General features: G+C 39.5%; 1 protein-coding gene across 6 annotated transcripts in view; it reads right to left on the bottom strand.

The window, feature by feature from the left end:
* FHOD3 (formin homology 2 domain containing 3) overlaps positions 1–22,749 on the bottom strand; it is a 384,381-nt gene that overhangs the window by 174,556 nt on the left and 187,076 nt on the right. For all 6 annotated transcript variants that reach the window (XM_033076601.1, XM_033076348.1, XM_033076416.1 and 3 more), the window contains exon 5: positions 14,982–15,087. In XM_033076601.1, coding sequence (XP_032932492.1) covers positions 14,982–15,087 — 106 coding nt within the window. The remainder of the gene's footprint in view (positions 1–14,981; positions 15,088–22,749) is intronic.

Genomic DNA, 22,749 nt, shown 5'->3' with positions numbered 1-22,749 from the left:
TTGACTGAGTCCTGTGCAGCAGGAAAACTCCTGTCCTGACCAGTCTGATACTCCCAAGTATGCAAGAAGAGTTGCATGCACTCATCAGAAATCCAGAAAATCCCTGATTTTGCAGGTGGTCCAAATGTCTTTTCCAACTTTCTTTTAGATCCTTCCCAACTTGTTCTTTCAGAATTAGCATAGTAAAAGGCAGGGGTATTACACAGGGGTGGTTGTTTCTATAGTGTGTGTCCAATTAGTATAAAATATTACAAAGCTGGCTCCTAATCTTATGTTCTTTCACACATTCCAGTTCCTGCATATCTATAGACACCTAGGGTAAGGTGACATTCACAGTATATAACTGCTCACCAAATACAAGAGCTCAGTCTTCCTGAGCCCTTAAAATCAAAGGGATAGTCTTGCCCTATTACTAGGTGATTCAGGGAACCATTACACTCAGTAAACACATAATGGTGCCACAGTTTTTGACCATAGCACTGACTATGCCTATCAACTATAACAAAAATCATGTCACATCATGAGAATTTCTAAAGTCTGAAAATGTGAAGTCCAGGTGTTTATGCTCTCTGACTTTTGAGCTCAGGAGCAGAAGAGAGGGTTTTGTGTTTCTTTCCTCATCTAATTCCATCTCCAAATACATACCAAATGTAATGAAAGTCACTGAAGGACAAATATAGTAATTTCACAACTATAAGGCACACCCTTTTGACTAAAATTTTGGTCCGAACCCGGAAGTGCGCCTTATAGTCCGGTGTGCCTCATAGAATGTACAATGTTGTGAAATTTGCCAACCTGGAAGTGCGAGCCGTGAGCCGAGCCGCGCGGAGTGGGCGGGACCGGGCAGCCCCCAGTCAGTGGGAGTCGCACAAAGAGGGAGGGAGTGAGCAGCCCAGCGCCACCCCGAGCCGCAGGCGGTCCCGAGCTGCCCTGAGCCGCCTCGAGCCGCCCCGAGCTGCGGGCGGCCCTGAGCTGCCCTGAACCACAGCAACCTCAAGGTGTGAGCCATGGCTGCCCCGAACTGCGGCAGCCGCAAGTCGCGGCCGCCCTGAGCTGTGCCTCGCCAGTCGGGGCTGGGCGGAAGTGCCGGGGCCTGTGCATGGGAAGAACACCTGGGGCTGCGTTTAAAGGCTACACCAATCTGTGAAAAATGTTTGCAAATTGAGCACGTGCCAGTAAACTCCAGGATCGCGGGATTCTGTTACTAATTCGTTACTTTGTTGCACGTGGCACGGATCTTCGTTGCAAAAAAAAAGTGTGCCTTATAGTCCGGTGTGCCTTATATAATATACAAAGTTGCGAAATTTGTCAACTCTCGGAGGTGCGCCTTATAATCCAGTGCGCCTTATAGTCGTGAAATTACTGTACTTTTGTTAAAGCTGGCTATATACCAGTTTATTCAATGTTTTCAAGGAGAGACAGATGAGACTCCTTGTTTGAGGGAAATGATCACCGGTATTCAGACTGAGACTTTCCATCACCAATGAGTTTCTTGTCAAAATGAGGAAGCCAACAGGTTCAAAGCGGTTTCTGTCAAGTTCCCTCAACTGCCCTTGAGGAAGAGTTCCAATTAAAATGAAACTAATTACATCAAATACTCAAGACCTTCCATGTTAAACTATAAGTTCAGACACAGACTCATTACTTCATCTTAAAAAAAAATAAAATTGAGAAACAAAAGATAACAGGAGATATGAATCAAACTATTAATCAGGGAGAAAATCCAACTCAGTCACAAGGTTGTATTGGGTTCTCTCCTGCTCAAGGACTCCACCTAACTACTTGAGACAAAGTAACTGGAATTAGGTGAGATGACTTCTACCCTGTAATCTAACTAAAAACCATTATTTGATACTTCCCACATCTTTAACTTTCTTATATATTCCAAAGGATTGATATAAAGACAAGATTCCAACACACATTTTTGATAAACACTTAGTTCTCCATCAGGTCTTGCTCTACTAGTTCACAATGAAGATATTACACAAGAACTCAACATTAAAACACTAAATTAAAAAAAAAAAGAAAGGTCAGTTCTTTGTAGGCAAAATCTAAACAATTACACTCTCTGTGTAACTGATTCAGTAGTCATCCCGTCAAATCACCTTACTACAGCTAAAGACCAGAGTAAAGCAACACAAGCAATTTCATGCTTCTAGCCAATAAATCACTAGTTTCCTATGTATTTTCAGCACTTAAAGTGAGCCATCAGCCTCATGACACAGAAATTGAAGGCACCCTTCATGTGGGACAGTCTGCTTGTTTCTAAAATAGCCTGTTAGTTCCCATAAAAACAATTCAGGGTTTAGCTGTCTATAATTTCCTCAAGTTTTAAGTTTGAACTGAAATTTTCCCCTTGCTATTTGAAATATGCCACTTTCTTCTTTTCATGGAAAATGTCCAATACTCATTACATTTGGGGTGGGGTTTTGAAAGACAGGAGGATAAAGGAGGAAGAGAACTTTTCACTGGAATTGAAAATACTGCTGAGAGTATTTTTGGAAAGATGAGTATTTTGGGAATTTGAGTTCTTGGGTACACTCAGAAAAGTTATAAACTCATGTCAGTGAAAAGTTTCATACAAAAAACATTAAAATGTGTCCAAACTTCACGTAACTAAAAGGTTTTGAAATAGCTGTTGGTGACACTTGTAACAACCTCTACAGAACATATGCAATCAGTCAAAATCTCTGTACACTCCATTCTTGAAGCTCAAAATAGCCCCATAATGCTCCCAACTGCTGCTCTCGGAGGATGGCCAAGGCATCCAAAGTAAAAGTAGCAGCTTGTGAGGGTTTCTGGTTTTAAAGAACTATCTTCTCTAATCAGATGGTGAGAAGAAGAATTCTAATCTGAATGCAGAAGGAAACAAACTATAAACCTGGAGATCTTCAAGGAAATGAAAGAGGGAGGTACTCTGATAGAGTACCCACTAAGTATCCGAGAGTCATGAAAAGAGATCAAGTGACTGGGATAAATGAGGGAAATAACGGGAAAGACTAACAGCTATTTGGCTGGAGGAAACATACAGTTTAGGGCTGACATGAGTGATGTTGAGGAAAAGAAATGTACAGAAGATATCAAAGATTGACTAGATCCTTGATAGCGGCACTGCAACACTTTCCCCTATTTGTTTGTCTCAGATCAAAATCAGGGTTTTCCTGACACAGGAGTTTGTGTCCATCATTAAGAAGTGGAATGAGTAACTCAACAGTGCTAAAAAAAAGTCAAAAAACATAGCAAAATATCAACCTTTTCATACCCTTTTTTCAAATGAACACATTCCTCTATCAAGTTCATTATACCATCATATGAACACAGTTGTGCTGTCAAAACCCAGGACAGACAGTGCAGAGATAGGAAGAAAGGGCATTTAAGACAGCTTCAACTGGTGAAGAAATTAATGGAAATGAATTTATGGATATTTTTGAATGGATTGATGATGCAAATAAACTGATAGACTGACAGAAGCTAAAGGAAGTTGATGTGAAAAGGGTGAAATAGATCAGAGAAAGAAAACCAGGACACCCTGGACGAGAGTCTGAATAGGAAAAGAAATCCTAAGAGTAATTATTTAAAAAGAAATAAACAGAAAATACCATATCAACTTTGAAAAATCAGCCCAAGGACAAGCTCCAAACCAGGACTCTGAGTTACGGAATTTTTCTGAATGCAGAATGTGTTTTCAAGTGCCTCATTTCCTTATCTGCCACACAAAGATAATGCTGCCCTTTGAGCTCTTGGATAACATCTAGTGACAAAATGCAGAAAAATCCATGAGGAAAACAAACATTTTACAACAGAGTTTGCATAGCATGAAATAAATTGCAAAGCCTGGGGAAAGACTACTGATAAGAGTAGCTATTTAAAAGGTGTTCAGTAACTACACAGGTGTGATGGTGCTTGTTGGCCGAAGCAGAGCAGCTGAGGAAAAAGCTGTAGCACTGTGCCATCAAAGACTGGATCAATTGCCACAACAAAGAGGGCAGGCATGGCTGCAAATAAAGCTCAGACAGGTATTTTTAATTTTGAAGAGTTTTGTTAATCAACCTTAACAGTAATCTTAGTGCCTTTGTCCATAATCGCCTTAGGAAAAAAAAAAAAAACATTTATCACAAGTACATATAAAAGAACATCCTTAGTAACCAACATATATCATTTATACACGATATAGTCAATGTTTCCATTATTGATATTGACCTAAATACTAAAGTAAACTTATGGTAACCCACTACCGAATTTTGGGAATGTGGAAACAGTGTTTAGAAGTTGCAGCTTTAAAAGCAGAATTTCTGTCCAGTGAGTGGATTTTGCCGACGTGAAAAACAATGTCTGCTCTCGAGACTGCTCCCTACATGCTGGGGCAGGGTACTGAGATTGGGAACACCTGGGACGTAAGTCTGCAGATAAGGACCCTTGTCACTACAGAGACTTGATGCTCATTAGGAATAAGTGTGGTGCAACCCTGCTGTACCCAAAGCCATCTTGGGGCATAAGTTTAAAAGTTACAGAGGTGTCTTTGAATTGCAGGGTGGAGGTGGGGTGCTGGGAAGGGACAGAGAAGGCAAGAGGAAGTTGAGAGCCTTGTCTAGGCGGGTGATAACACATAGAAGGAGGAAGGTTAAGTAAGAGGAAACAGGATATTGCCCAGTATTGGCAGAAATTCTTTAAGACTCCACCTGTCATTTAAATAAACCTTCTTAAAACACACAATAGACATAGCATATCCTGAGCAGCACTTCAGTGACTCAAGCCAAAGTGCCTTAACAGAGCCATTTGATCACACTCCTCACAGTACACAACAGTATTTTTAATGTTTCTTCACTACAGGGAACCCAAAGCACTTATAAGGTCAGAGGACAGAAGAATATTTGTTTTCTAACTGTAAATAAAGAGGCAAGGGGAAAAAAAAAAGGCTTATTTTACACACTACCTACATCAGTAAACTCTCTTCACTAAATTGACTAAGAAGAAACTTCAAAGTGATAAGTTATTGAAAAACATACCCAAAACAACAGAGGTACTGTATTTTTAGCAGCTAGTGCAGGCCAGTGATCCTGTACTGCTTGAGTGCAGGAGGTAGTATAGTCTCCTCTCCTGGCATGACAGCACCAGCTTTAGTGCCAAGAATTTAAATGGAAAAAGCTGGAAATGCCTTACATGCTGAAAATGGAAAGAATAATCCTTATTGTCAGGCAATATGGAGAGAAAGAAATCATGTTACAATTAATAAATAGTGTATCAAACCCCACTTTTTGTAAAACTGTAGGAATGCGATAAACCTCTGTTTCCCTCCACTGCAGGGAAGGAGCCCCAAGCACAACTCTTTTCCCTCTGGCTTGCAAAGGGAAGACACAATATCCTGTCTGACTTTACATGGCACCTTGAATTTGCTGCCTTACCCAGCCTGCTCAGCCCCTGCCTGCGCATTCCCAGACAGCCTTCACACACACATGGGGAGTGGGGTGACGCCAGCCCCCTCCTACTCTCGCCACTCCAATGCCACCTCAATGTCTCCAGTCCTGTGTATGCAAAGAGGTGGAGACAGTAGAGCAAAACATGCAGCAAAAAGAGTTTCACTCTTTTCTCATTCAACCCATATACACAGGCACCTATTTGCTAGTTCTGCTTTCCTGAGGGGCATGTGCTGCTCCATCAGTGCTTCTTTGGGCTGCACAGAAGAACAGACAAGCAGAAACCCTCTACAGCAGAAACAGAAACATTAATACTCCCATGTGCTCACTAAAATTATCTTTCACTGTCATCAGCCTGCAGGTATTCTACAGTTTTTCTTAAACACCTATGTAAGAACACAGCACTTACGGTAAGTTAATAATTAATACCATGCTAATACATGCAAGTCCTATGGCTTAGCTTTAAAGTTCTTTAATCATCTACAATTTTCTTAGTGTTTGATGCAGTAGCGATCAGAGACTTAAAAGCAGGTCACTACCTAACAGTAATGGAAATAAGTATTTTAAGAGTTTACTGGTCCAGTTTCCCGATTGCACCTATGAGAATCTGATAGAAATCCACACATATGCACATTTGCAAGGATTCCAGACAGAAAGAGCTAATATATGACTTAACAAAATGTATCTAGATATGGAAATTAACTCAGAAGTATTTGAAGAACCTGATTTTTGTCACATCTTTATATCACACAGTAATCACCTTCATAGAATAAGCAGTCAGCATCTCTCAATTATCTTACACATTTGACTGTTCCTCTTCCAATTCTCATTTAAAGTCTTTAATTTTCCCTGATTATGTATCAGTGTGGCACACTAGCAACTACCATCACAAGTACCTGAGGAAGTCTCTAATCTCAAAATGAGAATATTCAAATTTCATTTCCCAACAATATTTTAGCATGTTTTATGTGCATATATTCAATGCAAATAATTTATAGTGAAATTACCAGCAGCTGTGTACTTTGTGTGATTATTCACGTCTGTGCTGGCTTATGAATGCCTTTAACACGTTTTCTCTTTCTCTACTCAAGTTAAAAGATTACTACAAAAAAGCAAAAACACTCTGTAATACGCTTATAACCTGTAGGAATCAGTACATTGTTTTCAAGGCTTGTTCATGAAGTTTGAGCAGTTAAAGCATAAAATATCCACAGTGGCTTTAAAGGCCTCTGGGAGTACTTCCCAAGTACAGTAATTTCACGATGACAAGCTGCACCATTTTGACTACAGTTTTGGTCCGTACCCGGAAGTGCGGCCTGTACTCCAGAGTGGCTAATACATGAACAATATTCTAAAAGTTGCCAACACAGAAGAGAGAGCCCGCGGCAGCCCCAAGCCAAGCTGGAGCCCAGTCAGCCCCGGCAGAGGTGGGAAAGCCTGGCAGAGGCAGGGCCAGCGGTGCAGGGGGCGGGCGGCAGAGCCCGGGCCAGCAGCGCGGGGTGCGGGGGGCAGCAGAGCTCGGGTCAGCAGCGCAGGGGAGCCCAGCAGAACCGGGGCTAGCAGCGTGGGGGAACCCGGCGGCGGAGGGGAGCATGGCAGAAGCGGGGAGCCCGGCGGCACGGGGAAGCTCAGCAGAACCGGGGCTAGCAGTGCAGGAGAGCCCAGCAGAACCGAGGTTAACAGCGTGGGGAGCCTGGCAGTGCGAGGAAGCCCAGCAGAACTGGGGTCAACAGTGTGGGGGAGCCCGGCAGCGTAGGGGTCGGCAGTGCTGGCCAGGGCGAGCAAACGCGGAGGTAGCGGTGCAGATGGGAGGCGGGGGACGAGCGAGCCCGGCGGCGGCAGCACCGCCCAGTCGGCCCCGAGTGGCCCCGCCGAGCCGTGGCGCCGAGCTGGGCCACCCGGCCCCGTCAGCAACCATGAGTGGGCCGGGCCTGCCTGGCCCTGCCCCGAGCCAGTAAACCTCACTATGCCGCGATTCTGTTGCTAATTGGCAAATTTGTGAAAGTTGCACACGGATCCTCACTACGAATGAAAGTGCAGCTAATAATCCATTGTGGCTTATGTATGGACGAGGACTTAAACGTTGCCAACATCCCGGAAATGCGGTTTATAATCCATGCGGCTTGTATTCATGAAATTACTGTACTTACTCTTTGCTCAGTAGTTAAGGATGTGCATTTTCCGTTTTCAGTTCCTCATTTTACGCGGAGTCTGCATAGCCTGAGGTGTCATATTTCATGGGCATTTACAAAGCATAAAAAAAAAATTACTCGGAACCTGAAGACTCATTTTCACAGAGACAGAAAGTAAGTCAAAGGCTCCCAGGCTCTGTCAGCTTTAAAACCAAGGAAAATCCATAATTTTATGATGGTGTTATTACTGAATTCCATGTAGACCCTATATTCCCCCCACCAGCAGTCCCACCAAGAAAGGCCATTTCATATAATGCACTGCACTAGGAACAGCTCAGTTTTTTTGAAGATGTGTAAATTACTATATAGTGCTTAAACTTTTGAACTCAAATTTGCTTCGATGCCAATTCCCATCCCAGACTGGGAGGACTTGTACTGTATGCTCTGTGTGAGGACTATCTGGCTCTGCTTCCAGATGGATCGTGCATCACAGTCACATCCAGGGAGAAGGGAGGGAGGAGGAGGACAAAGGAGAGGGCAGTGCTTGCTGCAACAACTAAGAGAATGCCTAAGGTTGTATTCAGCAGAGAACTCAGTGTAATTAATGCATGCACAGAACAAGTTTACTAAATATCATTTTAAAATATGCAGATGAGAAATTAAGAAAGGGAACGCTATAAGTATAGAGTGGAAAGGAAAGAGGATGTTTTCCCTCTTTTTAAACTGCATGGCTTCCAATGTCAAGCTCTCCCAACTACCCCTATACACATAAACAAATGCATTCAGTCTTAAGGAAATATTTGCAAAAGTGAAAGAGTATTCACCTACTGAGATAAGAAGGTTTAATGTTTATATTATTAATCATGGAGATAGTACAATGTGCCCTTTTCTTCTGGTACAACAAAGAGAATTGTAACCTCATTATTTCTAATCCGAAGGTTTAATGAATCAGGATGCCAAATCCATTTTTATTTTTTCCATTTCATGGCTTTTCAAGAAGAGGCACATCTTGACGTTTCTGCACAAGTAATAGAAAGAGGTACTGATCCATCAGGTATATAGGTCTGATTCTTCTGGGACTGCTACTTTTGATCTGCACTACAAGAAATGGTACCTATAACATTCACTGATGGAAAACTGGCAGTGTAGTCCATTTCAAGGCAGATGACATTGCTGCATCCCTGCCAGGCTGTACCTCAGCTCAGTAGTGCTGCTCATTAACAGGTTTTGTTAGCTCAGCTACACTAAACTGCCACTAACTTGCTCACACATCTGTGGCTTGGTTTGGTGTGTTTTATTTCACAGGGTTTTTTTGTGGTGGTGGTAGGAAACCTAGGTTGTATCTCCAGCTGGAGCTGCCCTGTACTATGTAGGCATAACAACTTCTAGGTAGAGTTGCCATCTGTTGGTATGGTTCCATTGGAACTGTGGTCTCATGTCCAGCATAAAAGGATTCATGAAGGATATGAATTTTGAAATGCCCACAGGACAAGTGTCCAATTCTGATAAGCTCTCTGAAAGGTCCAAGAACTGAATTTACTGAGAGACTGTGTCAGCAAATTTCTCTCAGAAGCAACATTCCCAAGTAATCAAGCTACAGGCATCTAATTTATTTTTAAAGTTCAGGCTGTTACTGCGGGTACTTTAAGATGAAGTGAAAAGTTTACATAATTTTAAAGTACTGCACAACCTGAATATGTAGAGACATATATAGGAACTTCACAGTTGCATACAGAGACCTTCACACTGGAGGTTAAGAGAAAAGAAAGAAATAGAAAGGTAAGCCTAATCAAGTGCTGTCTATTCCTATTTACTTGGGACTGGAATATTTTTCTACAGCTGGAAAAACTTAAACATTTCTACAGTTCGCACTAAAACAGGAATATTGCAGAGATATGGAGTATTCAGTATTAGCTCCCTTTTCACTACTAAACTTACATTATTACCATCTGTTTTACTGCTGCAGTACCAACCAGCAAGACATGTCTATTTAGGATGGAAATAGCCTCTCACAGACTTTATTTCTACTTATTTACACAACCCCTGCTTCCCATATAGACATGTACTGATGAGGAACGTGCTTCTCCATGCTAAATGCTTTCTAATACCTAACCTTTAATGCAAAAGCCCAAAGCCACATAATTTATCAGTCTGAGGGAGGAAAGTTCAAGAGCACTGGAAACATTCATGTCCTTGTAAATAACGAGGGGTCTTTTTTGATAAAAACAGCCAGCCAGTTCCTGGAAGCAGATCATCCCCTTGTTACAGAGAGCACAGTTACAGACCCCAAGCATTCCTAGTAGCAGTTGGCTCAATGCAGAAATGCCACCAGCTTGCTGATAACTTCATGCCTGGCTTTCACAATGAAAGGGTTATCAGTAGCACTTTCTACTGCCTGCTTGCAAAACCTCATCCTCACCTTCGACTTCCTCTAGCTCCTTGACATCTTTGGGCACACACGGTGTCCTGGCGACAGACAGTAACCAGATGGTCTTTTACCATCTAGCACTGAGTCACTTCAGGAATTTAATCTGATTTCCCAGAATACGCAGCACAGCCCTTGGCTCCAAACTTGGCATACAGGTGGGATTGCATGCCTCTGGCTTTATAAATAGTCATAACTGTTGGTGGCTTTGGTACATGTCAGGGTTTGAGCTGTTGGTTTGCCTGTTAGTTTGGAAAACCTAACTCCCTGCCTGGGCATTCATCTGTAGTTCTGACTGACTCTGATGGCTCCTGTGTACGTCCAACCACCCTATCAAACAGCTCAGTGTCTCCTAATTCCAACAGCAAGGTCACTTTCTGCTTTGCAACCTATTAGCCCTTATGGTAATTTCTTACAACTTTTTATTGCTGTTAGCTACACTGTACTGTATAATTTAAAACACACTGTACTGTATAATTACAATACATGCAAAATACAGATTTAGAATCACCTTGCTGCAGTAGGGAGCTGAGGTTACTAAAAGGGTAACTACTCAGACACAGCTACACTCATTCTCTTCATCCATCCCTTTGCAGAGGTTGGCTCCCATTTACTAGCTAGACAGGTGAGGAATCAAAATATCACCCTATTCTTATGTCTCAGTGGGGGTTTGGAAAGTTTCAGGCTCCTCAGGTCTCATTGCTGTAACTTGGGAAGACACTGCTCCTCCTGGGAACTTCTCCATCACTGGAAGTTCACAAAATGTGCCTTGGAGTTATGTTTCACATGTGATTTTAGTATTTTAAGACACTCAGTTCCTTTTTATTTACATTTTAGGACTCATATAGAACTTTTCTGATAAAAGTCCCTCATAAAATTACTTAAAGGTCCTGAAAGATCTTGGAAAAAAGAACATTATTATATACTCATTCTATCTTCATGAACATAAAAGCATGCTTGTACAAATGCAATTCCAAAACAAACTACATTTACTATTTTTAAGGAAAAGTTTGTAGATCATAATAATAAAGATGCTGTTCTATCAGACTGAAGATGCTGTTGACTTTGTGATTGAACTTATCAACTTTAATCCTCTTAAATGGTATGTCACTATCCCTCAGAGTATGTCAGATTCCTTACCCAGAACTATTACCATTATCTTCTGTGCTTGCACCAACATCTGTAGAAACACACAGGACTTTATCAGAAGTGCAGAGGTTCTGTGACAGGAAAATTGTCTACTGGTTCTACTGCAACCTAGTGTTCTGTCCAGATTATTGAATTAAATATAATTTATTGAAGTTTTGCCTATACTGTCCTTGGACATACTTAAAGGATGTGCAGACATGGTGCTTAGGGCCATGGTTTCATGGTGGATTTGGCAGTGTTAGGTTAATGGTTGAACTTAACAATATTTAGGGCCTTTTCCAATCTAAATGTTTCTAGGGTTCTACTTATCTTTAATTTTAGATTATAGTAATGGTTTGAGGTTTTTTGGGAGAGGGGCTAACTTAAAGCACAAATACTGCCTCAAATCATAACTCCCAGGCTCCTCCAAACATTAATTTTTCTTTATTTCTTCTTTAAAAAAAAAAAACCTACACTAGAAATTCAAAACTGCCAAACAAAACTGAAACCATCTCTCATCCAGACCTGACACTCAAATTCTTATTCTCCATACAAGCACACAGCCCTCACTAAAACAGAGAGCTGCATCCAAAAGCTGAATTTGATGCAAGCATAGTCTAGAATGAGCACTGCCTGCTGTCCTACTTTTACATCAGCCTTAGCTCCTTAGACCTTGCAGCAAGGTCAAGGCCTTTGCCTTCTCAGACTGAACACTTGGTTTGTGCTTTCACACCACAAGAAAAATATCTAGCTTTCATCTAATTATGGACACCTCTAAATACTGATCTGAATACATAAGCAGCTTAATAGGGACCCAAGTTCACAATTACACTCTACAAACGAGGCTGGATGACCTTCTAACAACCTTCTTATTTGATCTCAGGGACAGACAGCACAGACAGCACACCAGGTAGAAGCCCTCCCATCACAGTGCCAGCAAAGTCAACCCTGAACCCTCATGGATTACTTTTTCAGTATATGTTTGAAAGAATTAAGCCTTGGTCTACACAAGCTGGGTTTTTTTCCTCACCTTCCCAACAGCACTGGCTAAGTTATCAGAAAACATGAAGGCTACCATGGCATTCCATGTGTTGCTTTCTCATTCTGTGCAAGGAACAGATGATCTCAAAATTATACCCAAAGAATTTTCAAAATTACAGTAAGATTTGTATCAATACTTATCAGTTATGGATTTTCATTACCTTTAACCCATTCCTATCTGGTTTTGAATATTTAGGAAACATCCACCATACTGCAATCTTTAACTAGGACAGAAAATTTTAACTTCACTGTTATCAGTGAAGTTTTTCATCCTTATGGATCCTTGTGGAAAAAACAAGGAGGAAGGAAAGCACAAAAGGAAAATAAGTCTTTTTCTATGGGGGGGAAGTCCCATGGTTTTAAAACATGGCTTCTTTAGATGTCCATAATAATTAAAAGGAACATTGGAGAATAAATTTAGTTTTAAGAACTGTTAAATAGCCAGGATCAAAAGCTGTTTTCTGAGGGCCTCAAGAGAAGCACTGGCTATCGTTGGCTTCCAGTCTACAGGCTATATACTGACAAAAGGGAACACTTTGGGAAAGGTACAGTCAAACAGCCCTAGATCAGGGGACTTGAGCAGAAGTAAACAGTCATTCCTTAGCACTCAACAATAAACTGTCTGGATTTCTCAGCATTTTATGTAAAAGCCACACTTACCCTTCTCCTCACTTACCAATTAAAGTAACTATAATTTTCATGACTCATATTTAATAGTTTTTTGGCAGTTCAGTCTGACTTGAACCAAGTCAAAACCCCTAAGCAGAAATTCACAACCAGGAAACATTAGAGTGAAATAATGTGAACTTTTGGAAAAAGAGTGAATGACACCAAAGGTGCTGGAGAAATGCCAGAATATGGAACTTAGGATAAATCCTGTCTATTTATGATTTAGGCCAAATGCAACGAAAATAAGGAAAATATATTCCACTCCAAAAGGATCTGCAGAACAAGGACACCAAAGCAGGAAGGCACAAAACTCCTAAAAAAAATACTACATTTTACTTCTCAAATATCCACTACTTAACACTAAGCTTAGAGCTTACAGGGTCACCTCTGTTCTAACTGTGATGTACCTTCAGTAAAATTTATTCACCTATTTACCAGTATTCCAGGTTTAGTAAAATGCAGCATTGCAACAGGCACACACAGTTGCCACACAAAACAAACCCTCTAACCAATCACTATGATCTTCCAAAAATAATATACCAGAAACACTCTTGATTTATTTAATGCTTCTTTTCAGCACCCTCCTCAATGTATTTGGATAAGATTGCTTAGCTATACTGTGCTTCCAAATCTATCTTTATCTCATTGTACACACAGACCTATTCAGAAAGTACATGCTGGCTCCTGGAACTGCAAATCACCTGACATAATTTTGGACTTGTAACAAGCTTTGAAATTCCTGAAAGACAATCAAGAATAAAACTGAAATGAAGGCCACATCACAGAGAAAAAAATTGTATTACTGTAATGGATGCTTAGACACACTACCCAGAAAGAAACTGCACCTTCACACAGCAGCAATGCAGGGAAAAAATGATCTGATTTCAGAAATTATCAATCTCTACAATCACCTTCCTAAAATAATGTTTTTACCTTCATGGCATACTTCTACATAGTTAGTTTTTGTTACTGTTAATGCTGTTTTGTTATATCCATTTTGAACAAGCTGTGATCACTTGTTATTAACAATGCAACAAGATGAGTTTGCAGTTGTGTTTCTATGATGTATACTTCTTCACATGAAGCCTCACTTACTATTTGAATCCTAGATATCCATAATTCAGCATTTCTGGTTCTTACAAAATCTTTCTACTTATTTTTGGTTGTTATTTTTTTAGCTCCTCAAAGCGTAGTTTGAGTTTTAGCACTTAAATACATCAAAGTGACATTTTTAAATACAGCTACATACGTCAGTCTAAGAAAACTCAAATGAGCAATCTACCACAACTATGCATTCGTAAGCAGACTCCATTTACTATGAGATCATCCAGCAGCAAAGATCCCTTGGAGTAACAGTTACCCCCCTCAAAATATTTAAGAAACTCTCCAAATTTACTGCTTAGGGTTCCTGGCTAGATGAAAAACATATGCATCCATTCAGGGACAATATAGGAAATCAGCTTTCTAATCACATAGCACACCTTTTCCAAATCCCTCTCCAAACCCTATCTTTGCCAGTTATCTTTTAAGTGCAAAGAACAGAACACAAACCTCTCATTACCTGTTTAACTCCAAAATGTCAGATAGCTAAAAATTGCTTCCAGTCAACTGAACCCTTAAGATATGACTTTCTCCTGGCTTATTCCACAGATACTGCATGATACCCAGAGATACCAATGATGCTGCATTCTGCTATACCACAACGGAGAAATGTAGTAAGAAAATACGCCTCCCAACAGGGTGATGGAGCAGTCTGGGTGCTGCCCCTCTCTGTTTCCTTGGTACTTTTGAACTGTCTAAGCAGCATGGAGAAAACCCTGCTGCGTCCAAACTGCTCACAGCAGCTCCTTTGTAAAAGATGACCGCACTCCAAGAAGTTATTTTGTTCTGTGCCCTCTGACACAGTAAAGGCTTCAGAATGCCTTTTTTTCCTTGGAATTAGAGATTCAGTGTAATCTACAAGAAAAGGTGAACAACAGAGAGACTGTCAAGATTCCAAATATTCCAATTCGGTCTGCTCAGTGGTGAGTTTTAATCTTCCCTTAACTTTCTTGCATAATATGAAAGAATCAAATTTAGAAGCAAGTTCAAAGACACTTTACACAGAAAGTTGCTGGAGACCTGTGAGAGCTTCCAAGCAATAAAAACAACTTTTGGGTGCATTTCCTTTACCTCTCAGGATGTAGTTCTGATAATTCTGGTCAGCTTCTGCTCCCACTTTGATTAAGCAAGTCAGACCTTCAGCAACAACAAACTCATGAACCAAGTCCTTGTCATCCTGTTACAGGAGAAAGGAAAAGCTCAATTAGATTTTTAAAAGACAAAGAAACAGATTATATCATAATGCAAAAACAAATGCATGTCTGCAACACTGATTTTATGTTTCACATGTTGTAAGCAAGTTGATATGGAAACTGTTATGTAGAGGACTCCTTCCACAGAGGACCAAAAGCAGAATTCAGAGTTTTAAAACCAGAATGAAATACATCAGTGCAAAGCAAGAAAAAGCTTTTAACCTTTCAGTCAACTACAGAATATTAAAATCTACAAAACATGACTTTTCATTGAAGGCTTGCAGACATTCTCCACAATACTAAATTTCATCATATCATATAAACAAATATGCTTAAAGCCTGAAAGGGTCAGGATCAACAAGAGAACACCATCTCTATTCCTTAGCATAATTCCAGTTTCAGTATTTTAAGTGTGTTACAGCAAAACTTTGAAACTGGTTTTATTGCAATGTAATGTTATATCTATTACCTTAACATAATATTAATTCATTATGTTTAGAATGGGAAAGCAAAGTCTTAAAGATAGGAGCACTAGTAGACAATATGCCCACACTGTGATGGAAAACAGCAAATACAAGAGAAAAATTCACAGGAGTTTATACTTGCTAAAGTGGATCACTATTTTTTCACCATCAGTTCTTTCCTCAGGGCAGCAGAATGATCCCATATCACAGGTGGAAGTGACACCAGGGAGAGGAGGGGTTTCCTGGGCCTTACATGCATAACTATTATGCCAAGAGACTATAGAGAACGAAATCTAAAGCTTGTCTACTCTTACAGAAGGCTCATGCAGACAAACAGGAACTGGATAAAACAGCCCTTAATGAATTAGCCATGCAAATTATGCACAAGACCAATTAAAGATATTAATGGGTGAGAATTACTCTGCAGACAACCCCAGTTGCCGGCTCCCTTCTCTTAAATAATCTTAATTTATATTTTTATATACAACAATGCAACAAATACAAATTCCAGCTTTCCAATAAGGCAGCCCCAAGAACCAAAGATCTATACAGTAAATTTGTTGAGAGTGATTTTTTAATTCATGGCAAACACTTAACAAACTGCCCAGAGAAATCAAAAGATCAAGCCCTTTTTATTGAGAAATTTCACTTACTGCAGGTTTCAGCTGGATAGTTTATTTATTATGAATTTCCTTCCTTTGCTAGAGATGATTTACATAATTCCTACAGTCTGACCAAACAGGATATTAATAATTAGAAGGTGACATAGCAGTTTGTGAGAAGTTTAGAAATTATGATTTTAAAAAATCCATTTAATGTTTTAGCTGGTAAAATTTGTTAAAACAATTTGAAAAATATTATACAGTCATTTACAGATACACAAATTTACCACATGATAAAGGTGATTTATCCTTTAAATAAAGTGTAAAAGTATACAAAATGGAAACATGCAGTAATACCCCACACATCTTGGTGAAAGCATATTGTAAATAGCCAAAATACGTAAGATAAAATTCACCTCTGCATATGCGTTCTTGAGCTAAAAATTCTTTTTATCTCTTAGTCTCAATGTTTTATCTTTTAAGAGTACTATTTTTTTTCAAAAGCTAGATAAAAGCATTAATAGTGTTTTCTGTAAATCTAAGAACCTTATAATCTCACGTCAGACCAAGGCACTACAGATGCAAGCGCACAATTTTATGCAGAGAAATTTCCTCCATGCTTTTTTCACCACCAGTTCCCTCCCATATATCCCTTTGTTATACGGTGTTTTAAAGTCAAAGGTATCAGAACAATTTCTCCTTCTTTAAGAATTTTGAATCCTGTTTCTCCTAAGACTCAAGAGAGGAAACATATCCATGGAATCTCCTGGCTAAGCTTAATGTAAAGTATATTAAGGGTTGAGGTAAACTAAGGCTATGTGTCATGGTAACAAATTGTCTAATTTAAGAGAAACAATATACATAACAAATCTAATTACTGAGTGAAATAATCACAAATTTTCCAGATGGTAATGTTGTCCTAGTTTAAAAACATTTCCTTTTTCTTTAAAGGCCTTTTCTTGATACTTCAGCATGCATTTTGATTTTGCATCAAGTGTATTTACATCTTCCTTGGAAAAAAGGAATCTATTCTGGATTGACACACATTGAAATAAAGAACATTCGAAAAACAGGACAAAGTAGGAATTACTGTGGTCTGCAGATTCTTTTATTAATAGACCCATTAAATGCCTGTTTGGGAAAAATAAATGGCATTTGGATGATGAAAAAAAAAAAAATAGAAAAAGTCTATATAGCAGAGAAGTTAACAGTAGCTCACTTTCAGTCTTTCAGGTTGAACCCAAAAAACAAAATAAAAATTTTTAATAGCATGTAGCAATTAAGGGCTGCTGACATTCAGTGAAAGATAAAAACTGAAATACCCAATGTAACTTTAGGATCTTTCCCCATAATCTTAAATAGTGAATATTCATCTAATAGTGAAGTCCATCACCTGTGTAAAAATTAGAAATTAGCATTTGATTGCCAAATAAATCAAGCTAAAACTCTGGCTTTATGTTGATGATAGTAATTTATTAATTTGTTTAGTTAGTTAATTCATTATTTATTTTTTAACATGGACCTTTCCAAAACAAATTTTCAGATCTGTCTTCTGGAACTTTTTCAAAGCAACCAAGTCACAGAGCCACACTAAATTGAAAGGAGATATATTGCAGGGGAACAGCAGAGGAAACAGAGGGGATGAGGAACTCCAACCAGACTGCTTTTGGAAAGCACTGAATAAACAAATCAAAACTGAATTTTTTAAAAAAAGCTTTTAAGGTACTTCTCCTTTCCCAAATAAAAGAGAAAAAGAAGGTGTAATGAAGTAGAGCACAAACACATCATGCCTTAGACATAAATCTTGACTCAGTACATTATCTATCCCATCATGTATATACGATGAGAGGAAAGAAGCAAACATCTGGAATGTGCAGCGAAAGATGAAAGGCATGCAAGCCCATACGTTCTGAATTGAAAGGAGAATGTTTACATCAATTTTGGTCTAGGATAATCTTTTCAGACCCATTAACTCACTGACTTGCCAAGTTAGGTGACCTCAAGAGTAAAGGCTACTCTCTAGCAGTGGTTAAGAGGTTCAGGTTTCCAGGAAGACAGCATTCATTGTTCAGAATATATGGCATGAGCATGACAATGATACCTACAAGTACATGCCACACGTGTGTGATAACAGCCAGAAGGAGGCAGGGAAATGTTGTCATTTGCTATGGAAATAGACTCCTCTGCTAATATTTCAAAGATTTATGAGCCCTTAATCAGCAGGCATTAGGGCACTGATGAGAAAAGCAGCAAAACAGGCAAAGCCCTCTAAGTTTACTGCTAAGCTCCTGTGACCATAAAGATTGTGCAGTGACACAAAGGTTGGTTACTTAAAGTCTTCATGAAAGTACATCATTGGCCTCATCAGATAACTATATTTTGCTTGTTTATTCACCAACTTGAATTAGATCATGTCCCCTTTTTTTAGGGATCTCAAAGGAAGACAAAACAAGATAATGTATGTCTGTGCAACAGACACCTATTTTCATCCAATGTATAATGGAAAAGACACTAAATATACTTGAAAACGTGCTTAGGTGGCTGACAAAATGTACAAACCATACTTTTCCTCCATAACTCAGCCTAGAAAAGATCCCGCAAACCCTGTGATCAAGCAGTCTGTACCATAGGCTCCTGTGCCACTGGCAGAAGTAGTGGGGGCATTATCTTCTATCTCACACATTTGTACTATTGGATATATTTTCTACCGTAGTTTTGCAGGGTCTTACCTGAAGATGGAGACTGAAGACATTTTTTCTAAGAAATGGCACTTTGCAAGAACGTGTTTTATCTGCTGTGCAGCTTCTATGTGCAAAGATAAATTGTTTATGTACTGTTTAAGATAAATCTTTCTAAAGCCTGCTATTTCTGTGGGCCATATGTTTGAAAACTTTTACCCAAAGCATCATTATTTTTATGCCACAAGAAAGTTGCTTCATTTCCTAATAAGAATTGAGGTTTTGGAACATAGTTTCTCGAGGGGACTTTTTAAAAATTTTTTTAATCTAACAAGCACTGCTGAAAACTTCATTCCAAGCATTTGGGGAAACTGGATTAGTAAGTAAATATTCACACTTGGGTATGCACATATGTATTTCTTTCTTACGTGGCTAACAGCTGTCTAGAGTACTGTCTTTCCAAGGAATCATAAAACAAAACAAGTTGCTTGTCTATAAGATTTCCACCCAGAAGAATCTTATTTTTATGTTTTGAACTTCCCCCCCTTCCTTTAATAAGCTATCCCATTGTTTCTGTGTGCTTAAGCATTCCCATATTTAATTCTATCTTGGACAATTCTCTCCTGTTTCTGTTACAAAGTTAAACAATGTACATTTTATAATTCTCAATTCTTTAAATAAGGAAAACCATGAATTTCCCATGTTTTACAGGCTCCCCAGCCTGTGCTCTCCACATGACACATTATTGAGAGAGCCAGTAATCACGTTCCGTACTGACCAAACCTTCCAAAATGCAAAAGTTGCTGTGATCCAGCCTAAAAGTGAGAGCAGCACAGACTGACAGAGTGCCAGTCATAGACAGGAGAATCTCCTCGCTAAGCTTTGCCTATGGGTTTACAAGAGGGGATTGCACTTAAACTGAGATCCAGTGGTTGATGCATTTCAGTGTCTGCTAGGAAATGAGCTTCCCTCTCTGCTCTGTCACTCTACAACATCCCTATTAAGAGAGATTCAAACTCTGATTATCAGGTAAGATCTAGTTTCGTCTGTAGACCAAAAATTGTAGCTTCACAAAGATATACTACATTTACATTTCAACATTGTGATAATTCACCGAGGCAAAAGGTAAGATGAATATTGCCAATTCACTGGGCACCACGCATATGAGGAGAAATATATATCTGACTTGAAAAGCAAGAGATCCTCCTCTGCTGCCTGAAATCTTTTAGAACAAGATGCTGGCAGCATATCAATACAGAATCCTACAAGCAGAAAGGGCACAGCTCACTCAGACTCTGCCTGGTCTGGCTCCTGAAGTGAACATCCCTACTTTTCAAGAGGGAGAGCTAATGGAACTTTGACTCATTGCTATGTTCATCTATGAAATAGTATCCTGGCAGAGTGCACTGTCCCCAGTCTACTTTAGTATGTCAGAGCCAGGTCTCCTTGGAAAGCCCTCTTCCTCAGATTCCCCTGCCAAGAGTTCACACTGCACAGCAAACAAACTGAACTGAAACAGAAACCCCAAATGATTATGCTCAATGTGAAAAAATAAAAAACCCAAAGAAAGTATATTGATCAATAAAATGCCATTGCATTTTGGCTCTCTGAAAAACATAAAAGATGGCTGCACTCTTTAGAAGTTAGAGCACATTTTTTTTCAAACAGCCTCTACCCCCCCCCCCCCCCCATTTTTACTTTTAATCTCCTGCGAAGTCAAGATAGGATCACGAAGTTCAGCTGGTTTTAGGAGGATTAAGGTTTAGGGATTAAGCTTCATTCATTTGGGGATGTAAATTAGTAGCAGAGGGACAGCAGCTGACTGGTGAGGAAAGGGAGGAAGGAGGAGGCAGGTCAAAGAGCAAACCATGCACAACTGCAGGCTTTTGTTGGCATAAATCTCAGATGACAATGTATCTGGCACTCCACCACAAGAAAGTAAAATAAAGGAATATTTCCCAATATACTTCAAAATCTTTCTCTCTTACTGAGTGCATAAAGGCAGAATGATAAAATCCAGGTTTCTATTAGCTATTAGCAATAGCCTCAATAATGAGTAGGTCCTTGTTCCACCCTTCCTATGCTTAATAGTACAAGGAGAATAGAAACAGATCCTTTTTCCTAAGAATTCCTCTGGCTCACATATACAAAAATAAATAAATAAATAAATACACATATAAATAAATAAATAAATCTCAAACAAACCCCATGCTTTGCTCCTGATTTAACTGCCCTGGGCAGCAGTAGCCATGTGGCAGCACAGAGCAGAACACATTTCCATGAACTGAGAGCTTTCATATCCACAGGCTCACTGTTTAATTTCAAATGCTCATACGATTCACCATCCCAGCAGCAATGGAAAATTAGCACACAGTTCCTCTCAGCTGCCCTTTCGGCTGCCTACCTCTGCAACCTCAGTGACTACATTAGAAATATATCACAACTAAGCCTCTACAATTATATTTTTAACTATTGCTACCTGCCTTCAGTATGCTGAAGTTACCAGCAAAATAATTACTCCCATTGACAAGACTAAAATGATGTAGTTATAAAAGTTATGTCGTGCTCTATTAGAAACAGAAATCCCAAAGCACTTCCATAGTCCAGCTTTTTTATTGGCTAAGCAACAGGTTGCATTTTACAGATCAAGATTGGCTTACAATGTTTGCCATTAGAAAAACCATGGCTTGAAAACTGAGTAAACATAGTCAGGAAGTGATTGAAGGAGCACTGATTGCCAAGATATAATTTATTGTTACTTTCCCACACTTCAAACTATAGTTCTGTCCTCTGGACTCCAAAATTATCAATATAATTCAAATACTAGATTGCCAATCCAGAAGTGCCTGATATTATCTAATTCAATTGTCACTGTTTATTTCATTCCATTTTAAAGGCCAAGTCATCTATTGCAAACAAATCTGGAAATAAATCATTCCAAAAACATATAAACACGCATCCATACATAAACTGAAGTCCTACAAGTCTCTCAAGACTGTGCTGCTATTTCAACCTCAATTATTTACAAAGTTACAAAACACTTCTATGTATGGACCAAATGAGCCAGTGGTTAAGTAGGAAAGCCTTGTACTAAATACGAAACCTCAGCAATACTTTGTGTCAGCTCTGCTCTTAGAAGATGAACCAAACACAGATCTGAGAGCCCTCTGCTGTCACAAAGAGTCCATTTCTCTTGGACATGTATTTCCAACCCCTGATACTTGGTAACCCAGAAACCCAGAACCTTGGCAGGTTTACTATGCTTCTTCTGCCAAATTCACACCAGTGCACCTAGAAGAACAGCTCCTTGAGAAAAAAGATTGCCCTAGACTTGGATGTCTCAAAACTGCTCAGTCGCTAGAAATAAAAGAGGCAAAAGCATTTTAATGGTAAAGGGTCTGCAAGGACCAAGCAACTGGCTTGTATCTCAATGGAACCTCCTTTCCCTTGTTCTACTTGTTGATTGCAAATGCACTTCATCCACTTTACAGACCTCACCAGCTTTGCCAAGCTTCCATTCCTCTTCCCTCTAAACATTTCCCTACACTCCTTCATGCTGTGGCTCCATTCCTCATTTTCTTCTTTCACGAGTCTTTACACCTTCCCAACTCATTTAATGTACATCTGTGTAGAAGCATGGCCATAACATGACATAAAGACATCAGTATTTTGACACTGTTCCCTTTTTTCCTATTCTTTCATCTATTTACATGGAGCCACATTTTACAACAGCATGCATGGAAATTGCCATTTCCTCTTACTTTCAGTGAGGCAATATACTTAGCCATCCTGCAATGTAAAGTTTGGCTTCTGGTGATGACAACAATGAAATTTTTTCTCCAGTTCTGTTGCTGGAAGGAAGGGATGCCATCTAGAGGGTCCTTGACAGGACTGAGAGGTAA

The sequence above is a fragment of the Catharus ustulatus genome, chromosome 1 (genome assembly GCF_009819885.2).
Source record: "Catharus ustulatus isolate bCatUst1 chromosome 1, bCatUst1.pri.v2, whole genome shotgun sequence".
NCBI lineage: Eukaryota > Metazoa > Chordata > Aves > Passeriformes > Turdidae > Catharus > Catharus ustulatus.
This window is presented reverse-complemented; position numbering and strand designations above follow the sequence as displayed.